The sequence below is a fragment of the Neofelis nebulosa genome, chromosome 1 (genome assembly GCF_028018385.1).
Source record: "Neofelis nebulosa isolate mNeoNeb1 chromosome 1, mNeoNeb1.pri, whole genome shotgun sequence".
NCBI classification, from domain to species: Eukaryota; Metazoa; Chordata; class Mammalia; order Carnivora; family Felidae; genus Neofelis; species Neofelis nebulosa.
This window is the reverse complement of record NC_080782.1, coordinates 243,527,313-243,544,299: the sequence shown is the minus strand read 5'-3', so window position 1 is coordinate 243,544,299 and position 16,987 is coordinate 243,527,313. Positions and strand designations below refer to the sequence as shown.

The following is a 16,987-nucleotide window of genomic DNA, read 5'->3' as shown; positions in this document are numbered from 1 at the left end:
GGATACAAACACTGTAAGGAAAGTATTTCTGTATGAAAGGTGACTGACTACAGGATGATAAAGACTTAACAAGAGCCACAGACCTACTTATATAAACAGTACAGAAGCTTTAATGTTGCTGATGTTAGTACCAAGAGCCCCTCTCTGGTTATTCATAGCCCTTGTGGAAAATCCTGGCAGTAAGATAGAGATCAAAATTCTTTGCCGTTTAGCTTAACACAGGAGAACAATTCATAGTATACCCAAGGCTGCTTAAATTGTCAGAAACCATGAATGTGCATGCCCTACAGCCCTTACTGCCATAACAGACCTTACCCAGACTTGCTCCTGTGACTTTATATACTAAGAAATACTGACTGACTCTAGTCTCAGCCTGGAGGTACAGCAATGGACTGAATAGTCAGATGTCTGCCTTCATGGAGTTTCCATTTCAGCAGTGGGAAACAAAATAAAAAACATAAAATGCAAGGTATATTAGGTTGTGGTAAGTGCTAGGAAGAAAACAAAGCAGGAAGGGCTGATGGGGAAAGTGGGGCAGGGGAGAAGTTAACATTTTAAACACAGTGGTCAAGGGAGGCCACCCTGCAAAAAATGAGATAGGAGTAAAGATTCTAAAATGGTGAGAGGACCAACCATGACATGTCTGGAGAATAGTGCAGAGAGCTCCAAGGCTGGAGCATGCCTGGGGTGTTCAAGGACTGGCAGAGAAGCCACTGGGGCTGGAGCAGAAGGAGCACGATAGAAAAGAATTGGGGGTGGGGGAGAGGTTTGTGAAAGCTTCAGCTGTCAAGCTGACAAAGGCAGCCAGCCACTCAAGGCCTTGGGCAAAGGAGTGACATGATCTACCTTTAACGTTCTAGTATTTTCACTCTGCTGCACTGAGAAAAGCTAGAGAGTAGAAAAGATAGAAGCAGGGAGGTCTGCTGGAAAGCAGTTATAGAAACTCAGTAGAGACAGGAGTTTGGACTAAGGTGGTACCAAGTATAAATGAAAAATGATCAGCCTATCAGCTACGTACATGTTCAATACCTAATAATGCTAAGTGGACTTAAGAGTTTAAAGCCATTATCCGAACTCCTCCTTCTAGACAGTCATTGATGTCTTCTGATTCTGTCATTTTTGGATTTTTAACAAAACTTCATTTCTTTACCTCTGAACATACCTTTTCTTTCTCCTTCTACTTAGTGTAAATTATTAGTATTATTTAAAGATGTAATTTTCTAGTAAATAACTAGCGAACTATCTTACATGTAAATATATTTTACAGAAACTATAATAGTAGAATTACTGTTTTATATAACCTGCCAAAAGACCAGGAAGAAAATTTTATGAAATGAGCCACTAGTCAAACTGGTAAAACTGTGATTGTCAGAACTCTAATATCATATTTGCCTGCTATAAAATTTGAATCTTCAAACAGACTTTATTTTATAATAATAATCTTTATTGAAATTAAACAGGAATTACCTGAAAACCCATGGGGGAAATTATCGATTCATCTCTATTTTGATGGAATGTCACTTTCTTATTTTATGGCATACCATAAATACTGTACTTTTGAGCATTCTGAAGAGATATTGAAAGAAGTAAGTGAGCTGTTTTTCTATAAGAACCTAAATTATTGAAAAACTGATTCTGGATAAAATGTCATATTTTGCCTTACACTTTAAGTCTTCAATATGGTTGTGTTTGATATGTTAAGAGAATATAGAGAATTTTTAAATTATCTGTTGAGGAAACAATACACTACGTCATGCTTTATGTCCTAAATGTCCTAAAAAAGACTTTAATTGCATTAAGATTCATTTAATGTTTCTGTATCTTCAAACCTAGTGAAAAGACCATCCATTATCTAATGTTGTTTTATATATATATGCTGTTTGAACATATACATACAAATCTTAATAGAATTCGCTGCCAGAAAAGGATTCTCTCCCCAGATAAATTTTTTTTTCCTTTTATTTGACATTTTAACATTTTCCCCATTTTGCTTCTGGATTTTAAGCTTAGCTTCAAGAAATAGCTCCTTTCAGTTTTCCAGTGTTTCTGTTTTTTATATTTTAAAAAACATAATTAGCCTGTCATAGATATGTTTTCACATTGCAAGATGCCATAAATACTTAGTAGCAATAGGGAATCCATCATAAATAATAACATTAACATTTTATATAGCAAGATATTTTTTATTTCTAGACTTACAGCTCACTTGTTACATTTTTAAATACTCATTTTCATGACAGGACACAACCAAATATTGAATGTTCAGTTCAATATAGAAAACTATTTCTCACATTTAGAAATATGATGTTACTTTGTACATGTAATTCTCACTGCCAGCTTTTTCTTTTGAGCAGAGGGGTGTGTGTGGTGTGTGTATGTGTGCTCATGTGTATTTGTACTCATGTGTTTGTATAAAAGGTGTTCCATCTGTTAAACTGGTTTTATAAAGATTACTAAGTCCTTCCCCTCCCGTTGTACTCTTCAGTGTGAACATTTAAAAGAAGAGGTAAGAACTCCTACTCTTTGCAGTTGGCCCTTGAAGAACACAGGTTTGAACTGCGTGGGTCCACTTATGTGTGGACTTTTTTTACAGTACTGTAAATGTATTTTCTCTTCCTTACGACTTTCTTAACATTTTCTCTAGCTTACTTTATAATAAGAATATAATATATAATACATATAACATACAAAATATGTGTTAATCAACTGTTTTTTTTTTTTTTTATTGGTAAGCCTTCTGGTCAACAGTTACGTTTTTAGGGAGTAAAAAGTTATATGTGGATTTTCCACTGTGTGTGGTGGGGGGTCGATGCCCCTAACCCTCATGTTGTTCAAGGGTAGCTATAATTACCATTGACGTGTGTTTAACATGATTTTGAAGATTCTTCTTGTTGCACTATGAAGATTACTCAGAACATTAGATTTTTGTATAGTTAACCCAAAATAACTGCATGAATGCCAACAAGGACATGCACCCAGTTTTTGTGGGGACAAAATATGAAAGTGCCTTAAAAATATTATATAGTTGAATTTGGTTTATTAGTTAACAATACTTTATTATTTCAGAAACTAACAGATTATGATAAAAAGTATGAGGATGAAAGATGGGAAATAAGATTTGAGGTAAGTTACAATCCAAACATTTTGGAAACTTGGATACTTCATCAATACAGGGGATCTAATATAAGATCAGGAAGTAATAAGCATTTTCTTTTATAACAGCTTTATTGAGATATAATTTACGTACTATAAAATTCACCATCTTAAAATGTACAATGCAGTGGGTGTTCAGTATATTCAGAGTTGTGCAATCATCACAACTACTTAATTCCACAACATTTCATCATTCCAGAAAGAAACCCCATACCAACAGGAGTCACTTTCCTTTCCCAGTTTCCTGGAGACCAGTAATCTGTCTCTCTGGATTTTCCTATTTTGGACATTTTATATAAAGAGAATCACATAATATGTAGCCCTTTATAACACAGTTTCTTTTACTAGAAAAACATTTTTAAGCTTCATTCACGTGGCAGTATGTATCCTTATTATTGATGAATAACTTTCCATTGCATGGATATACTACATTTTGTTTATCCATTCATCGGTTGATGGACAGTTGGGTTTCCACCTTTTTGCAATTGTGAATAAAGCTGTGAACATTTGCATACAAGTTTTTATGTGGGCATCTGTTTTCACTTCTCTTGGATATGGACCTGATTCCTACCAGTGGAATTGCTGAGTCATACATTGACTTTTTACCATTTTAAGGAACTTTGAGACTGTTTTCCAAAGGGGATGCACCATTTTACTCTTATACTAGGAGTCTCCAAGGTTCCATTTTTTTTTCCATATCCTTATCAACACTTGTTATCTGACTCCCACCACCTCCCCACCCCCCCCACCCCCACCATCCTAGGATAGGTGTGAAGTGGTATTTCATTGTAGTTTTGATTTGCTTTTCTCTGGTGACTGATGATGGTGAGCATCTTTTCATACGCTCTTTTTTTGGCCATTTGTGTATTTTCTTTGAAGAAGTTTCTGTTCAAATACTCTTCCCAGGATTTGACACCAAAAGCAAAGCCAACAAACACAAAATTAAACAAGTGGGACTATATCAAACCAAGAAGCTCGGCACAGCAAAAGAAACCATCAACAAAATAAAAAGGCAGCCTACAGAATGGGAAGAAGTGTTCGAAAATCAAATATCTGATAAGTCATAATATCCAAAATATATAAAAACTTACACAAATCAATAGTAAATAATAAACAATCTGATTAAAAAGTAGACACAGGAACTAAACAGACATTTTTTCAAAGAAGATGTACAAATAACCAACAGACACATGAAAAGGTGCTCAACATCACTAATCATCAGGGAAATGCAAATCAAAACCACGGTGTCACCTCACACATGTTAGAATGGCCATCATCAAAAAGACAAAAAGAAATGCTGGTGAGGATGTAGAGAAAAGGAAACCCTTGTGCACCATAGTGGGTATGTACATCGGTACAACCACTATGGAAAATAGTATGAAGGTTCCTCAAAAAATAAAAATAGAACGGTCATTCTCAATTTCACTTCTAGGCATGTATTCAGAGGAAACAAAAGCACTGTCTTGAAGAAATGTGTGCTGTACCCCATGCCCATTGCAGAATTATTTACAATAGCCACAACCTGGAAACAGCCTAAGTGGCCATCAGCGGATGAGTGGATAAAGATGTGGGGTGTGTGGTGTGAGGCTGTATGTTTGTACACACTGGAATAGTATTCTATTTGGCCATAAAAAGGAACTCCTGCCATTTTTGACAACATAGATGGATCTTGAAGGCATTATGTTAAGTGAAATAAGTCAAAAATACGGTATGATCTAATACGTGGAATCTAAAAAAAAAAAAATGAACTCAGATACAACAGATTGGTGGTTGCCAGGGGTAAGGGATGAGGAGAGGGGGAAATGCATGAAGGCATCAAAAGATACAAACTTCCAGATGTAAGTCCTGGGGATGTAATGTACAACATGGTGATTATAGTTAACAACACTGTATTGTATACTTGAAAGTTGCTAAGAGAGTTGATAGTAAATGTTTTTAAATTTTTTTTTTTTTTTAATGTTTTTTATTTATTTTTGGGACAGACAGAGACAGAGCATGAACGGGGGAGGGGCAGAGAGAGAGGGAGACACAGAATTGGAAACAGGCTCCAGGCTCCGAGCCATCAGCCCAGAGCCTGACGCGGGGCTCGAACTCACGGACCGCGAGATCGTGACCTGGCTGAAGTCGGACGCTTAACCGACTGCGCCACCCAGGCGCCCCTAGTAAATGTTTTTATCAGAAAAAAAAATTTATAACTATTATGAGGTTATTGGTGTGAACCTTTTGTGGTAGTCATTTCAAAGTATATACATGTATTAAATAATTACGTTGTATACCTTGCACTAATACAATGTTATATGTCAATTATATTTCAATAAATCCAGAAAAAAATAGAAAATAAAGGTAAAAAAGAATGAAAAAATCTCCTGCCCATTTTTAGTTGGGTTGTTTTTGTTGAATTGTAAGAGTTCTTTATATTCTGTATGTAAGTCCTTTATCAGAAATACGATTGGCAGGTATTTCCTCCCATTTTGTGGGTTATCTTTTCACTTTCTTAATGGTGTCCTTTAAAGCACCAAAATTTTTTATCTTGACGAAGTCTTTTTTTTTTCTTCTGTCACTTGTGGTTTTTGATGCAGGAAGAGTTTTAATGAAAGTTTCATTATTAATAAGTAGAATTTTATTCCTATGATTATAAAAATAGCAAACTTGGGGCGCCTGGGTGGCGCAGTCGGTTAAGCGTCCGACTTCGGCCAGGTCACGATCTCGCGGTCCGTGAGTTCGAGCCCCGCGTCGGGCTCTGGGCTGATGGCTCGGAGCCTGGAGCCTGCTTCCGGTTCTGTGTCTCCCTCCCTCTCTGCCCCTCCCCCGTTCATGCTCTGTCTCTCTCTGTCCCAAAAAAAAAAAAAAAAAAAAAAAAAAGAAAAAAAAAAATAAAAATAGCAAACTTATTGTCAAGTGCTTTGTAACAAATCAGTAAAATTTAGCAGTCATAGTCACTTTTTGCTGAACTCTACTAAGTGGTTCAGATAGATTTTGTTCTGTTTTGCCACCAGTTTGGAAATGTTAAATATTAATAAATTAATCTACAAATTTAAACGTGATTATTTTACTTTTTATGCTAATTACCACATTTAAGAATCTTTTAAAGCTTTCATTTAAAAAAAAAAAAAAAAAAAAAAAACACCCAGGGGAACCTGGGTGGCTCAGTCAGTTGAGCATCCAACTTCGGAACAGGTCATGATCTCCTGGTTTGTGAGTTCAAGCCCCGCATCAGACTCTGTGCTGACAGCTCAGAGCCTGGAGCCTGCTTCAGATTCTGTTTCCCTTTCTGTCTACCCCACCCCCGCTCGCATTCTGTCTTTCTCTTGTCTCTCTCTCTCTCAAAAATAAATAAACATTAAAAGAATTTTTTTAAAAACATCCAAATTTTTATAATACCTTTGCGTTTAATAACTGCTGACTGCCAGGATCCTCTTGGGAATCACATAAGTTTTAGTTTTTGGTTATGCTTTTTTAGAGTTTAAAGACAGCACACTTTTTTTTTTTTGTGACGATTTTAACTTGAATCTTCCTTTGGCATTTCATATATTATTTTAGTTTTTATTATAAGGTATATACTTATTCTAAAAATAAATACTGTAGAAATGCGAATAGAAAAAAAGTCCCCTTTCTACACATCAGATGCCCCAGTCCCACTAAGCAGTGACAATTACCATTAACTGTTTGCCAGTCTTCCAGAGTTTTGTGTGTATATGTAAATATGTATACATTAAAAAAAAAAAATTCATCTGAGTTTTTAAACACACACAAAAATTTTTTAACTGGAGGAACAAAAGAGTGCTGGAGATCTTTACTCACATTTTGGTCCTAAAACAAAATTATTTTGTGGTATTCATTAAGAGAGCTTGCTTTCTGCTAATCGAAAATTAATTGGCACTGTAATGAATGTATTGGATTTCTGTAATAGCTATTCTGAAATCTGAATTTGTTTTTGGTGCTTTAGGAATTGCTTTTGTCTGAAACAGAAACTCCTATCTTACCACCATACTTGCCTTCATCTCTGCCTCCCCCAGAAGAACTCTATGCTGTTCAAGTTAAGCATGTTGTCTCACCTAATGAGGTATGTGGTCTAAATGATCGGTTGTTGGTTAAAAATATAACAGGCAGTCTTGATCTTAAACTCGAGGATCAACGCTTCACACTTCTGTCTTCCTGATCTTAAATAATTGAAAATCAGTGACCTCCAGTTTGCCCACTGTGTCATTTCCTCTTCAGACATTTGTTAATAAAGCAAGTTTTTCAGGCAGTTGCTGTGTTTCCAGTATTGTGTTGCTTTAGTCATGTTTATATCAATATTTAGGTTTTTAGGGCAGAACTGTTTCCATGTGTGAAATCTTAAACATCTCATTTCCGTGGCTTCTTCCCACACTGAACTCTAGCTGCTCTTTACCCTCCTCTGTTTTCCATGCCACTTATCGCCTTCTAACACACGGTGTCCCTTTCTTACTATGATTGTCTGCTTCACCCTACTAGAATGTAGCTCCATGAAGACTAGGACTTTTGCCTGATTTGGTCACAGATGTGTTCCCAGAACTAGAATGCTGCCTGTTATATAATGGGCACTCAACAAATATTGACTGAATAAATAAGTTCACTAAAGAAAATTCGATTACATGACCTTGCCTAAACAAGAAAGAAGTGACAAATTAAGTAGCTCAGGCCGTTCCTTCAGCTCTTTTCCATAGTAAACCGTTTTTCACAGGCGGAAGAATTGGCTATATAATTGCATCAGAGAAAATAGTATACAGCTGTTGTTGGTTTTTGTAATGATTTCTTTTCCTTTTAGTTATTTATTTCTGCATCACAAATTACCCCAAACTTAGCTTGGAACAAAACCCACATGAGAGTCAGAAATCCAGGAGCTACTTAATTAGGTACTGGCTCCAGATCTCTCGCTGACGGGCTGTGGAGATGTTGGTGGTAGAAATGGCACCCAGGACCCACTTCCAAAAAGACTGTGCTGGGTGTGGTCTGGAGGCTCAGTGCTTTGCCCTGTGGGCCTCCCCGCGGGCTTGCTGGGAACCTGGCGCATGCTTCCCTGAGGAGAGTTGCAGGGAGAGCATACGACCAAGACAGGGGCCACGTGTCTTTGATGCTCTGATCTCAGCAGTAACATATCATCACTCCTGTCACACTCTCTTGTTCACAAAGATCAACTCTGGTCTGATGTGGGAGAGGAACTGTACAAGGGATCATCAAGGCCCTTGTTCAGACTGCCTGCTGCAATAATTTTGTCCGTATAAGTGAATACTAAAAATTACAAAATTCGAAAGTCTTTTCCTTCCCTTCTCCCCACTTAGGTGTATATTTGCCTTGATTCTGTAGAAAGTTGTAATCTGTTTAACCAGCATAGTGACACAGATGACAGTGGAGTTAGCTGGGAATCTGAGTCTGAAAGCCTTAACGAAGCACTGAGGAGGTTCAATAAGAATGTGGAAACATTTCCTCCGCTGACGGATTTTAGAACAGGTATGCCAAATTTTCTGAGTATAATAGGATCCTTAATAAAACCGTTGTTTTGTTTGAATGGACTTTTGAGGCTGGGCTATTTCTAATGTTAACTGATACTTGTACACTTTATGAGCACCATCTCTTTGAATCCACAAGACACTCTAGATGAAGTGTCGTTCTCATTTTCTAGATGAAGGGAAGTAACTGCCTTGGGGCATTTCCATGTTCCAGAACTCAGTCTGCATTGGAAAATTGACTGCATAAGATGATTTTTCTAAGCCTGAGGTTTTGCCATTAGCTCAAATTGTGAAAGTTGTCATTCAGACCTAAATGACATTAATTTTAATTACAAACCACCTAAGTTGGTAATTTTGAAGTAGGGTATGGGCACTCAGATTGTGTCCTGTCTTGTCAGGATAGGTCAAACAGTACTGTATATTTTTCTTCTAATCCATTCCTACCCATCTTTATTGTATATGTGATTCTTTTAAGAAAAAAAATGCATCTCATTACGGGTGTTGACAATTTCTGAAAACCAAGAGTGGTATCTATACATTTTTATCACTCTGTGATACAGAGATGTATTTTTTCTTAGTATTTTGTGTATCAGAGGATAAGCTAAAGCAAAGGAAAACATGAGCCTAAAATCTTACCTGATTTTACTCAATGAGATTTTAATTAGTTGTGACTCATGTTTGGCTGATAAACAGCACTCGCTTTCCCTCTGTTCTTCCCCCAAACTGTACATAGCAGTTTAGATGTCTGCTCAACGGTCCCCACACTGTAGGTGTTCCCTGCCCTCCCCATAGAAGGTAGCATTGCCCGCCACCCTCCCCTGCCCCATTTTTCCTCATGCGTACTGCTTCTTTTTCAAAAAGCACTGTGAGTTGGGACTCTCTGTACCTAATTGTGTCATCAGCAATTAGAAGGGCACCTTGTGCAAGCTAGGTGCTCATAAACATTTGTTGAAGGAGTGACAAATAAATTCATGATTTTTTCTTTTTATAAACTCAGATTTATAGCCTGGATGAGATAATTCCTTCCTCATTGTGTTCTTGTCTAAAGGGAAGTCACAGAAACCTACTGTGTGTAATGTGATTATTCATGGAGCTATACATATATTGTGCATTTTCTGTGGGTATTTTATCCTTCAGTAAAAGTGTTTTTTTTTAATATGCATATGTACAAGTTGATTTGTAGGCAAATGCCTATTAAAAAGTTATTTCGTAGGTTAAAATAACATGACAACTAGGTTGCTTGGGTTTTTGTTTTGGTTTGTTTTTAATTCTATTTTGAGATGAAACTTCAGCCATGTTTTTAAGGCTGGAAATGGTAAAAGTTGAAAGGACTGTTAACAGTGATTCAGTCAATTGCTTACTATGCAGACCACTCTATTAGAGGAGATTCGTTACTGTTTCATTGATAATCTTCTCTATAAACTCAAGAAATTGTTTACAACTCTTTCTTTCATAAAAATCTCTGTACATTAGAGTTGTGTAGTATTTAAATACCATTTGCCCACAACCACACTTTTGTGGAGATTATGTAGAGGAGAATAGGGTAACGTACAGAATGAGAGGGGTGGAAGTAGAAGAAGACAGGAGCCTGAAGGGTGCTCTGTCTGCCCTGAATCCAAAAGTGTACGAAGAAAAGGGAAGTAGATACTGTACTAACTTTCCGGTTTTACTCAAGCGTAGCATTCACTCATTAGATTTTTTACCAAGCAATATGGTACCAGATACCGTACTAGGAATACAAATATAGTTCTGCACATAAGAACTAGTGGGCTTGCTGAGAGGGGCATGAAAACTAAGTTCAGTATGAAAATAACAGCTTGCACTAAACGTGTGTTCACAGTGCCGTAGGATCACAGAGAAACCAACGATTAGTAGTAGTCAGGGCTTTGTAAAATTGGAGCTGATCTTTGAAAGAGAGGTTTGTCATTAAAGGGGGCATAGAGGAACATTCTAGATATGGGGAACAGCCAGGAGCTAAAGTAGAAGCTCAAGTGATTCTAGTTAGGTAACACTTGAGGATATGTGGTAGGAGATGGTTGGAGAGTAGATTGTGAAGAACCCTATATATTGCAGTACTAAGGACTTGATATTGGAGATGTTTATAATGCCGTTGAAGAATTATAAACACGGGCAATTGAATTTTTTAAATTTAATCCTGGTGGTTTTCTACAGAATGGATTGAAGGAGGACCAAATTGAAAGCAGGAATAGCAGAAAGCATCTTTTGCAGAAGGTGATGGCTCAAATGAAAAGACATTTGGGAAGTCTAAGATGCAAGGGCGGTGCAAGGATGGTCTAAGCCATGGGCAGAGGAACTAGGAACTGTGAGAATGGGAGAAGTACCTTTCTTCAGAGTTTAGTGCTTGGGAATTAGGAGAAACAGGTGCATAGACTGTAAGCAGAAACATGCAGGATCCAGTGTTTGACAAACTGTTGAGTGTTTAGTTCTGAATGATGGGTTTATGGTGTTTACGTTTTCTTTGTACTTTTCTGTATTAAAAACAATTTTTTTAAAGAAAATACAAAGCAATGTGATTTTTTCCTTTTTTCTGTCTTTCTAGAAATGCCTTGCCTTGCTGAATATGATGATGGCTTATGGTATAGAGCAAAGATTGTGTCTGTTAAAGACTTTAATCCTCTAGCTGTCCTGGTGCAATTTGTTGATTACGGATCAACTGAAAAGCTGACAATAAACAGGTTTTTTTTTTTTCTTTTAAGTCAACTTAGTTGAATTAGAATTCTTAGAGCTTCTTAAAATAATTATTGGGAAAGTTTTGGTTCTTCTTATAAAAGAAAAACTATTTTAAAGCTATTTATTTATTAGGATTTTTAAAATCTATAAGTCTCTTTATTGTAAAATATAACAAACTTTACCATTTTAGCCATTTTTTCTTTTTTCTATTTCTTTTTTTTAATTTAATTTTTTATTTTTTTAAATTTACATCCAAATTAGTTAGCATAGAGTGCAACAATGATTTCAGGAGTAGATTCCTTACTGCCCCTTACCCATTTAGCCCATCCCCCTCCCACAACCCCTCCAGTAACCCTCAGTTTGTTCTCCATATTTATGAGTCTCTTCTGTTTTGTTCCCCTCCCCGTTTTTATATTATTTTTATTTCCCTTCCTTATGTTCATCTGTTTTGTCTCTTAAAGTCCTCATATGAGTGAAGTTATATGATTTTTATCTTTCTCTAATTTCACTTAGCATAATACCCTCCAGTTCCATCCACATCGTTGCAAATGGCAAGATTTCATTGTTTTTGATTGCCGAGTAATACTCCATTGTGTGTGTATATATATATATATATATATATATATATATATATATATATATACCACATTTTCTTTATCCATTCATCCATTGATGGACAGTTGGGCTCTTTCCATACTTTGGCTATTGTTGATAGTGCTGCTATAAACATGGGGGTGCCTGTGTCCCTTTGAAACAGCACACCTGTACCCCACGGATAAATGCCTGTAGTGCAATTGCTGGGTCGTAGGGTAGTTCTCTTTTTAGTTTTTTGAGGAACCTCCATACTGTTTTCCAGAGTGGCTGAACCAGCTTGCATTCCCACCAAAAATGCAAAGGCATTTTGGCTTTCTCCGCATCCTTGCCAACATCTATTGTTGCCTGAGTTGTTAATGTTAGCCATTCTGACAGGTGTAAGATGGTACCATTTTAGCCATTTTTAAGTATACATTTAATTGGTGTTAAGTACATTCAGGATGTTGTGCAGCTAATGCCACTGTCCATTTTCAGGACTTTTTCCTGATCCCACACAGAAATTCTGTACACATTAAACAATAACATTCCATTCCTTTTCCTTAGCTACTGATCACCTTTATTCTACTTTCTGTCTTCGTGAATTTGCCCTATTTTAGGTACCTTATATAAGTACTATCATAGAGTATTTGTCCTTCTGTGTCTGGTTTATTTTACTTAGGATAACATTTCCAGGGCATATTCAGTTATAGCATGTATCAGAATTTCATTATTTTTATGGCTAAATAACACTCCTTTGTATATACCACATTTGGTTTATTCGTATGTTGATGGACACGTGGACGATTTCCATCCTTTGGCTATTGTGAATAATGCTGCTATGGACATTAATGTACAAGTAGCTGTTTGAGTCCCTGCTTTATGTTGTTTGGTGTGTATACCTAGAAGTGGAATTGCTGGATCATATAGTAATTTTGTTTAACTTTTTGGGGAACTGCCAAACTTTTCTGCAGTGTCTATACCATTTTACTTTCCTGCCAGCAATGCATAAGGCTTCCAGTTTCTCCACATCCTTGCCGACACCTGTTTATTTTCTAATTTTTTTTTGTTTGTAATATTTGATTGTGGTAAAATACATGTATCATAAAATTTACGATTTTAACCACTTTTAAATGTACAGTTAAGTAATGTTAACTATACTTACATTGTTATGTAGCCAACCTCCAGAAATCTTTTCATTTTGCAAAACAGAACCTTTGTACCCTTTAAACAGTATTCCCCCTCTTTCGCCCCTCATCCAGTCCCTGGCAGCCACCATTCTACTTCTTTCCCTATGAATTTAACTGTTGTACGTATCCCATATAAGTAGAATCATTCAGCAGTTGTCTTTGTATAACTAGCTTATTTCATTTAGCATAATGTCCTCAAGGTTCATCCATGTGGTAGCATGTATCAGAATTTTCTTCCTTTTTAAGGCTGGATAATATCCCATCATTATATATATTACCTTTTATTTATCCATTCATCCATTGAGGGATATTTTTTTAATATAATTTACCGTCAAGTTGGCTAACATACAGTGTATTCAGTGTGCTCTTGGTTTTGGAGATAGATTCCCATGATTCATTGCTTACATACTAAACCCAGTGCTCATCCCAACAGGTGCCCTCCTCAATGCCCATCACCCATTTCCCCTCTCCCCTGCCGCCCTCATCAACCCTCAGTTTGTTCTCTGTATTTAAGAGTCTCCTATAGTTTGCCTCCCTCCCTCTCTGTTTGTAACTATTTTTTTTCTTCTTCCCTTCCCCCATGGTCTTCTGTTAAGTTTTTCAAGATCCACATATGAGTGAAAACATATCTTTCTCTGACTGATGTATTTCACTTAGCATAATACCCTCCAGTCCCATCCACGTTGCTGCAAATGGCATGATTTCATTCTTTCTTATTGCCAAGTAGTATTCCATTGTATCTATAAACCACATCTTCTTTATCCATTCATCCGTCATTGGACATTTAGGCTCTTTCCATAATTTGGCTATTGTTGAAAGTGCTACTATAAACATTGGGGTACATGTGCCCCTATGAATCAGCACTCCTTGTATCCTTTGGATAAATTCCTAGTAGTGCTATTGCTCCGTTGTAGGGTAATTCTATTTTTAATTTTTTGAGGACCCTCCACACTGTTTTCCAGAGCAGCTGCACCAGTTTGCATTCCCACCAGCAGTGCAAGAGGGTTCCCGTTTCTCCACATCCTCTCCAGCATATATAGTCTCCTGACTTGTTCATTTTAGCCACTCTGACTGGCGTGAGGTGGTATCTGAGTGTGGTTTTCATTTGTATTTCGCTGATGATGAGTGACATTGAGCATTTTTTCATGTCTGTTGGCCATCTGGATGTCTTCTTTGGAAAAGTGTCTATTCATGTCTTCTGACCACTTCCTCACTGGATTATTGGTTTTTTGAGTGTTGAGTTTGGTAAGTTCTTTATAGATTTTGGATACTAACCCTTTATACAGTATGTCTTTTGCAAATATCTTTTCCCATTCCATCGGTTGCCTTTGTTTTGTTGATTTTTTTTTTTTTCAGTCCAGAAGACTTTTATCTCAGTGAGGTCCCAATAGTTCATTTTTTCTTTTAATTCCCTTGCCTTTGGAGATGTGTCAAGCAAGAAATTGCCACGGCTGAGGTCAAAGAGGTTGTTGCCTGCTTTCTCCTCTAGGGTTTTGATGGTTTCCTGTCTCACATTTAGGTCTTTCATACATTTTGAATTTATTTTTGTGTGTGGTGTAAGAAAGTGGCCCAGGTTCATTTTTCTGCATGTTGTGGTCCAGTTCTCCCAGCACCATTTGCTAAAGAGACTTTTTTCCATTGGATACTCTTTCCTGCTTTGTCAAAGATTAGTTGGGCATACATTTGTGGGTCCAATTCTGGGTTCTCTCTTCTGTTCCATTGGTCTATGTGTCTGTTTTTGTCCCAATACCATTCTGTCTTGATGATTACAGATTTGTAGTAGAGGCTAAAGTCTGGGATTGTGATGCCTCCCACTTTTGTTTTCTTTTCCAACATAACTTTGGCTATTCAGGGTTTTTGTGGTTCCATAAAAAGTTTAGGATTGTTTGTTCTAGCTTTGAGAAGAATGCCTGTGCAATTTTGATTGGGATTGCACTGAATGTGTAGATTGCTTTGGGTAGTATTGACATTTTAACAATATTTGTTCTTCCAATCCATGAGCATGGAATGTTTTTCTATTTCTTTGTGTCTTCTTCAATTTCCTTCCTAAGTTTTCTGTAGTTTTCAGCATACAGATCTTTTACATCTTTGGTTAGGTTTATTCCTAGGTATTTTATGGTTCTTGGTGCAATTGTAAATGGGAACGATTTCTTGATTTCTCTTTCTGTTGCTTCATTATTGGTGTATAGAAATGCAACCAATTTCTGTACACTGATTTTGTATCCTGCACATTCATAGATATTTTGGTTGATTCCACATTTTAGCTATTGTGAATAATACTGATATGAATGTGAATGTATAAATATCCCTTCAAGACCCTGCCTTCAATTCTTTGGGGGTATATACTGAGAAGTGGAATTTCTGGATCACATACTCGTTCTATATTTAATATTTGGAGGAGCCAGCAAACTGTTTTCCATTTTATACCAGGTGTCCCAGGAGTTCCAGTTTCTCTCTACATCCTCACCAACACTCATTATTTTCTGGGGTTTTGATACTAGCCACCCTAATGGGTGTGAGGTTACATCTCATTGTGGCTTTGATTTGCATTTCCCTGATGATTAGTGATGTTGAGTATCTTTTCATGTGCTTGTTGGCCATTTATGTATCTTCTTTGGAGAAATGTCTACTTTTTAATGTATATTTTCTATCATTCTGTAGGTTGTTTTTTCACTTCGTTGATTATGTCCTTTGCACAGTTTTTAATTTTGTTGTAGTCCAGTTTATTTTTTCTTCTCTTGTTTGTGCTTTTGGTGTCACAGCTAAGAATTCATTGCCAAATCCAATGTCCAAACCTTTATCCCTATGTTTTAGTTTTGGCTGTTAGAGAATTTTAATCATGACATTCTGAACATTTAAGAATTTCTTTTGTGACAGACTGCGTCAGATTCCTCTTCATCTTATGCAGTATCCAGCCCGAGCCATAAAGGTTCTCTTGGCAGGGTTTAAACCTCCCTTAAGAGATCCGGGGAAGACCAGAATACCATATTGTCCCAAATGGAGCATGGAAGCATTGTGGGCTATGATAGACTGTCTTCAAGGGAAACAGCTTTATGCTTCTTCCATGGTAACTATCTATCTTAATTAAATCTTCTTGAAGCTATTTCTAGGGTCCCTATTAATTTTCTAAAGTACTTTTTTTTGTTGTTGTTGTTTATTTTTGAGACAGTTTGAGCAGGGGAGGGGCAGAGAGAGGGAGACAGAATCAGAAGCAGATCCAGGCTCTGAGCTGTCAGCACAGAGCCCGACATGGGGCTGGAACTCAAGAACCGAGAGATCATAACCTGAGCTGAAGTCAGAGGCTTAACCGACTGAGCCACCCAGATGCCACCCCTAAAGTGCTTTCAATCTATGCAAATCTAGATGCAAAAAAATTGCTTTTAAGCATATAAAGCTATAAATATACAAGGTTAATTTTAAGGTTTGTTAAAATTATGTTTTAGTTTAGGGGCGCCTGGGTGGCGCAGTCGGTTAAGCGTCCGACTTCAGCCAGGTCACGATCTCGCGGTCCGTGAGTTCGAGCCCTGCGTCAGGCTCTGGGCCGATGGCTCGGAGCCTGGAGCCTGTTTCCGATTCTGTGTCTCCCTCTCTCTCTGCCCCTCCCCCGTTCATGCTCTGTCTCTCTCTGTCCCAAAAATAAATTAAAAAAAAAAAAAAAAAAAAAAAAATTATGTTTTAGTTTATATTTAGCAAACTTTTATTATAAAATATCATTGATGTAATCAATCAGTAAGATGACAATGATCAAGATGAGTGTCCTGTAGTCAAAGAATTCATAAGTCAATGAAGGAAATGAAACATTTGTAAACCATTAATGAGGTAGAATGAAATACAGTCTATCATATCATAAAAGAAGTATAGGTAACTTGGGGAGGTGGTGTATAAGGATTGATTATTTCCCGGGCACCTGGG

The 16,987-nt window shown here is 37.0% G+C and overlaps 1 protein-coding gene across 2 annotated transcripts in view; it reads left to right on the top strand.

Moving 5' to 3' along the window:
• Positions 1 to 16,987, top strand: part of RNF17 (ring finger protein 17) — a 115,353-nt gene that overhangs the window by 94,352 nt on the left and 4,014 nt on the right. For both annotated transcript variants that reach the window (XM_058690618.1, XM_058690610.1), the window contains 6 exons: positions 1,461 to 1,586; positions 3,067 to 3,123; positions 7,100 to 7,216; positions 8,457 to 8,625; positions 11,185 to 11,320; positions 15,953 to 16,142. In XM_058690618.1, the coding sequence (XP_058546601.1) occupies positions 1,461 to 1,586; positions 3,067 to 3,123; positions 7,100 to 7,216; positions 8,457 to 8,625; positions 11,185 to 11,320; positions 15,953 to 16,142 (795 nt within the window). The remainder of the gene's footprint in view (positions 1 to 1,460; positions 1,587 to 3,066; positions 3,124 to 7,099; positions 7,217 to 8,456; positions 8,626 to 11,184; positions 11,321 to 15,952; positions 16,143 to 16,987) is intronic.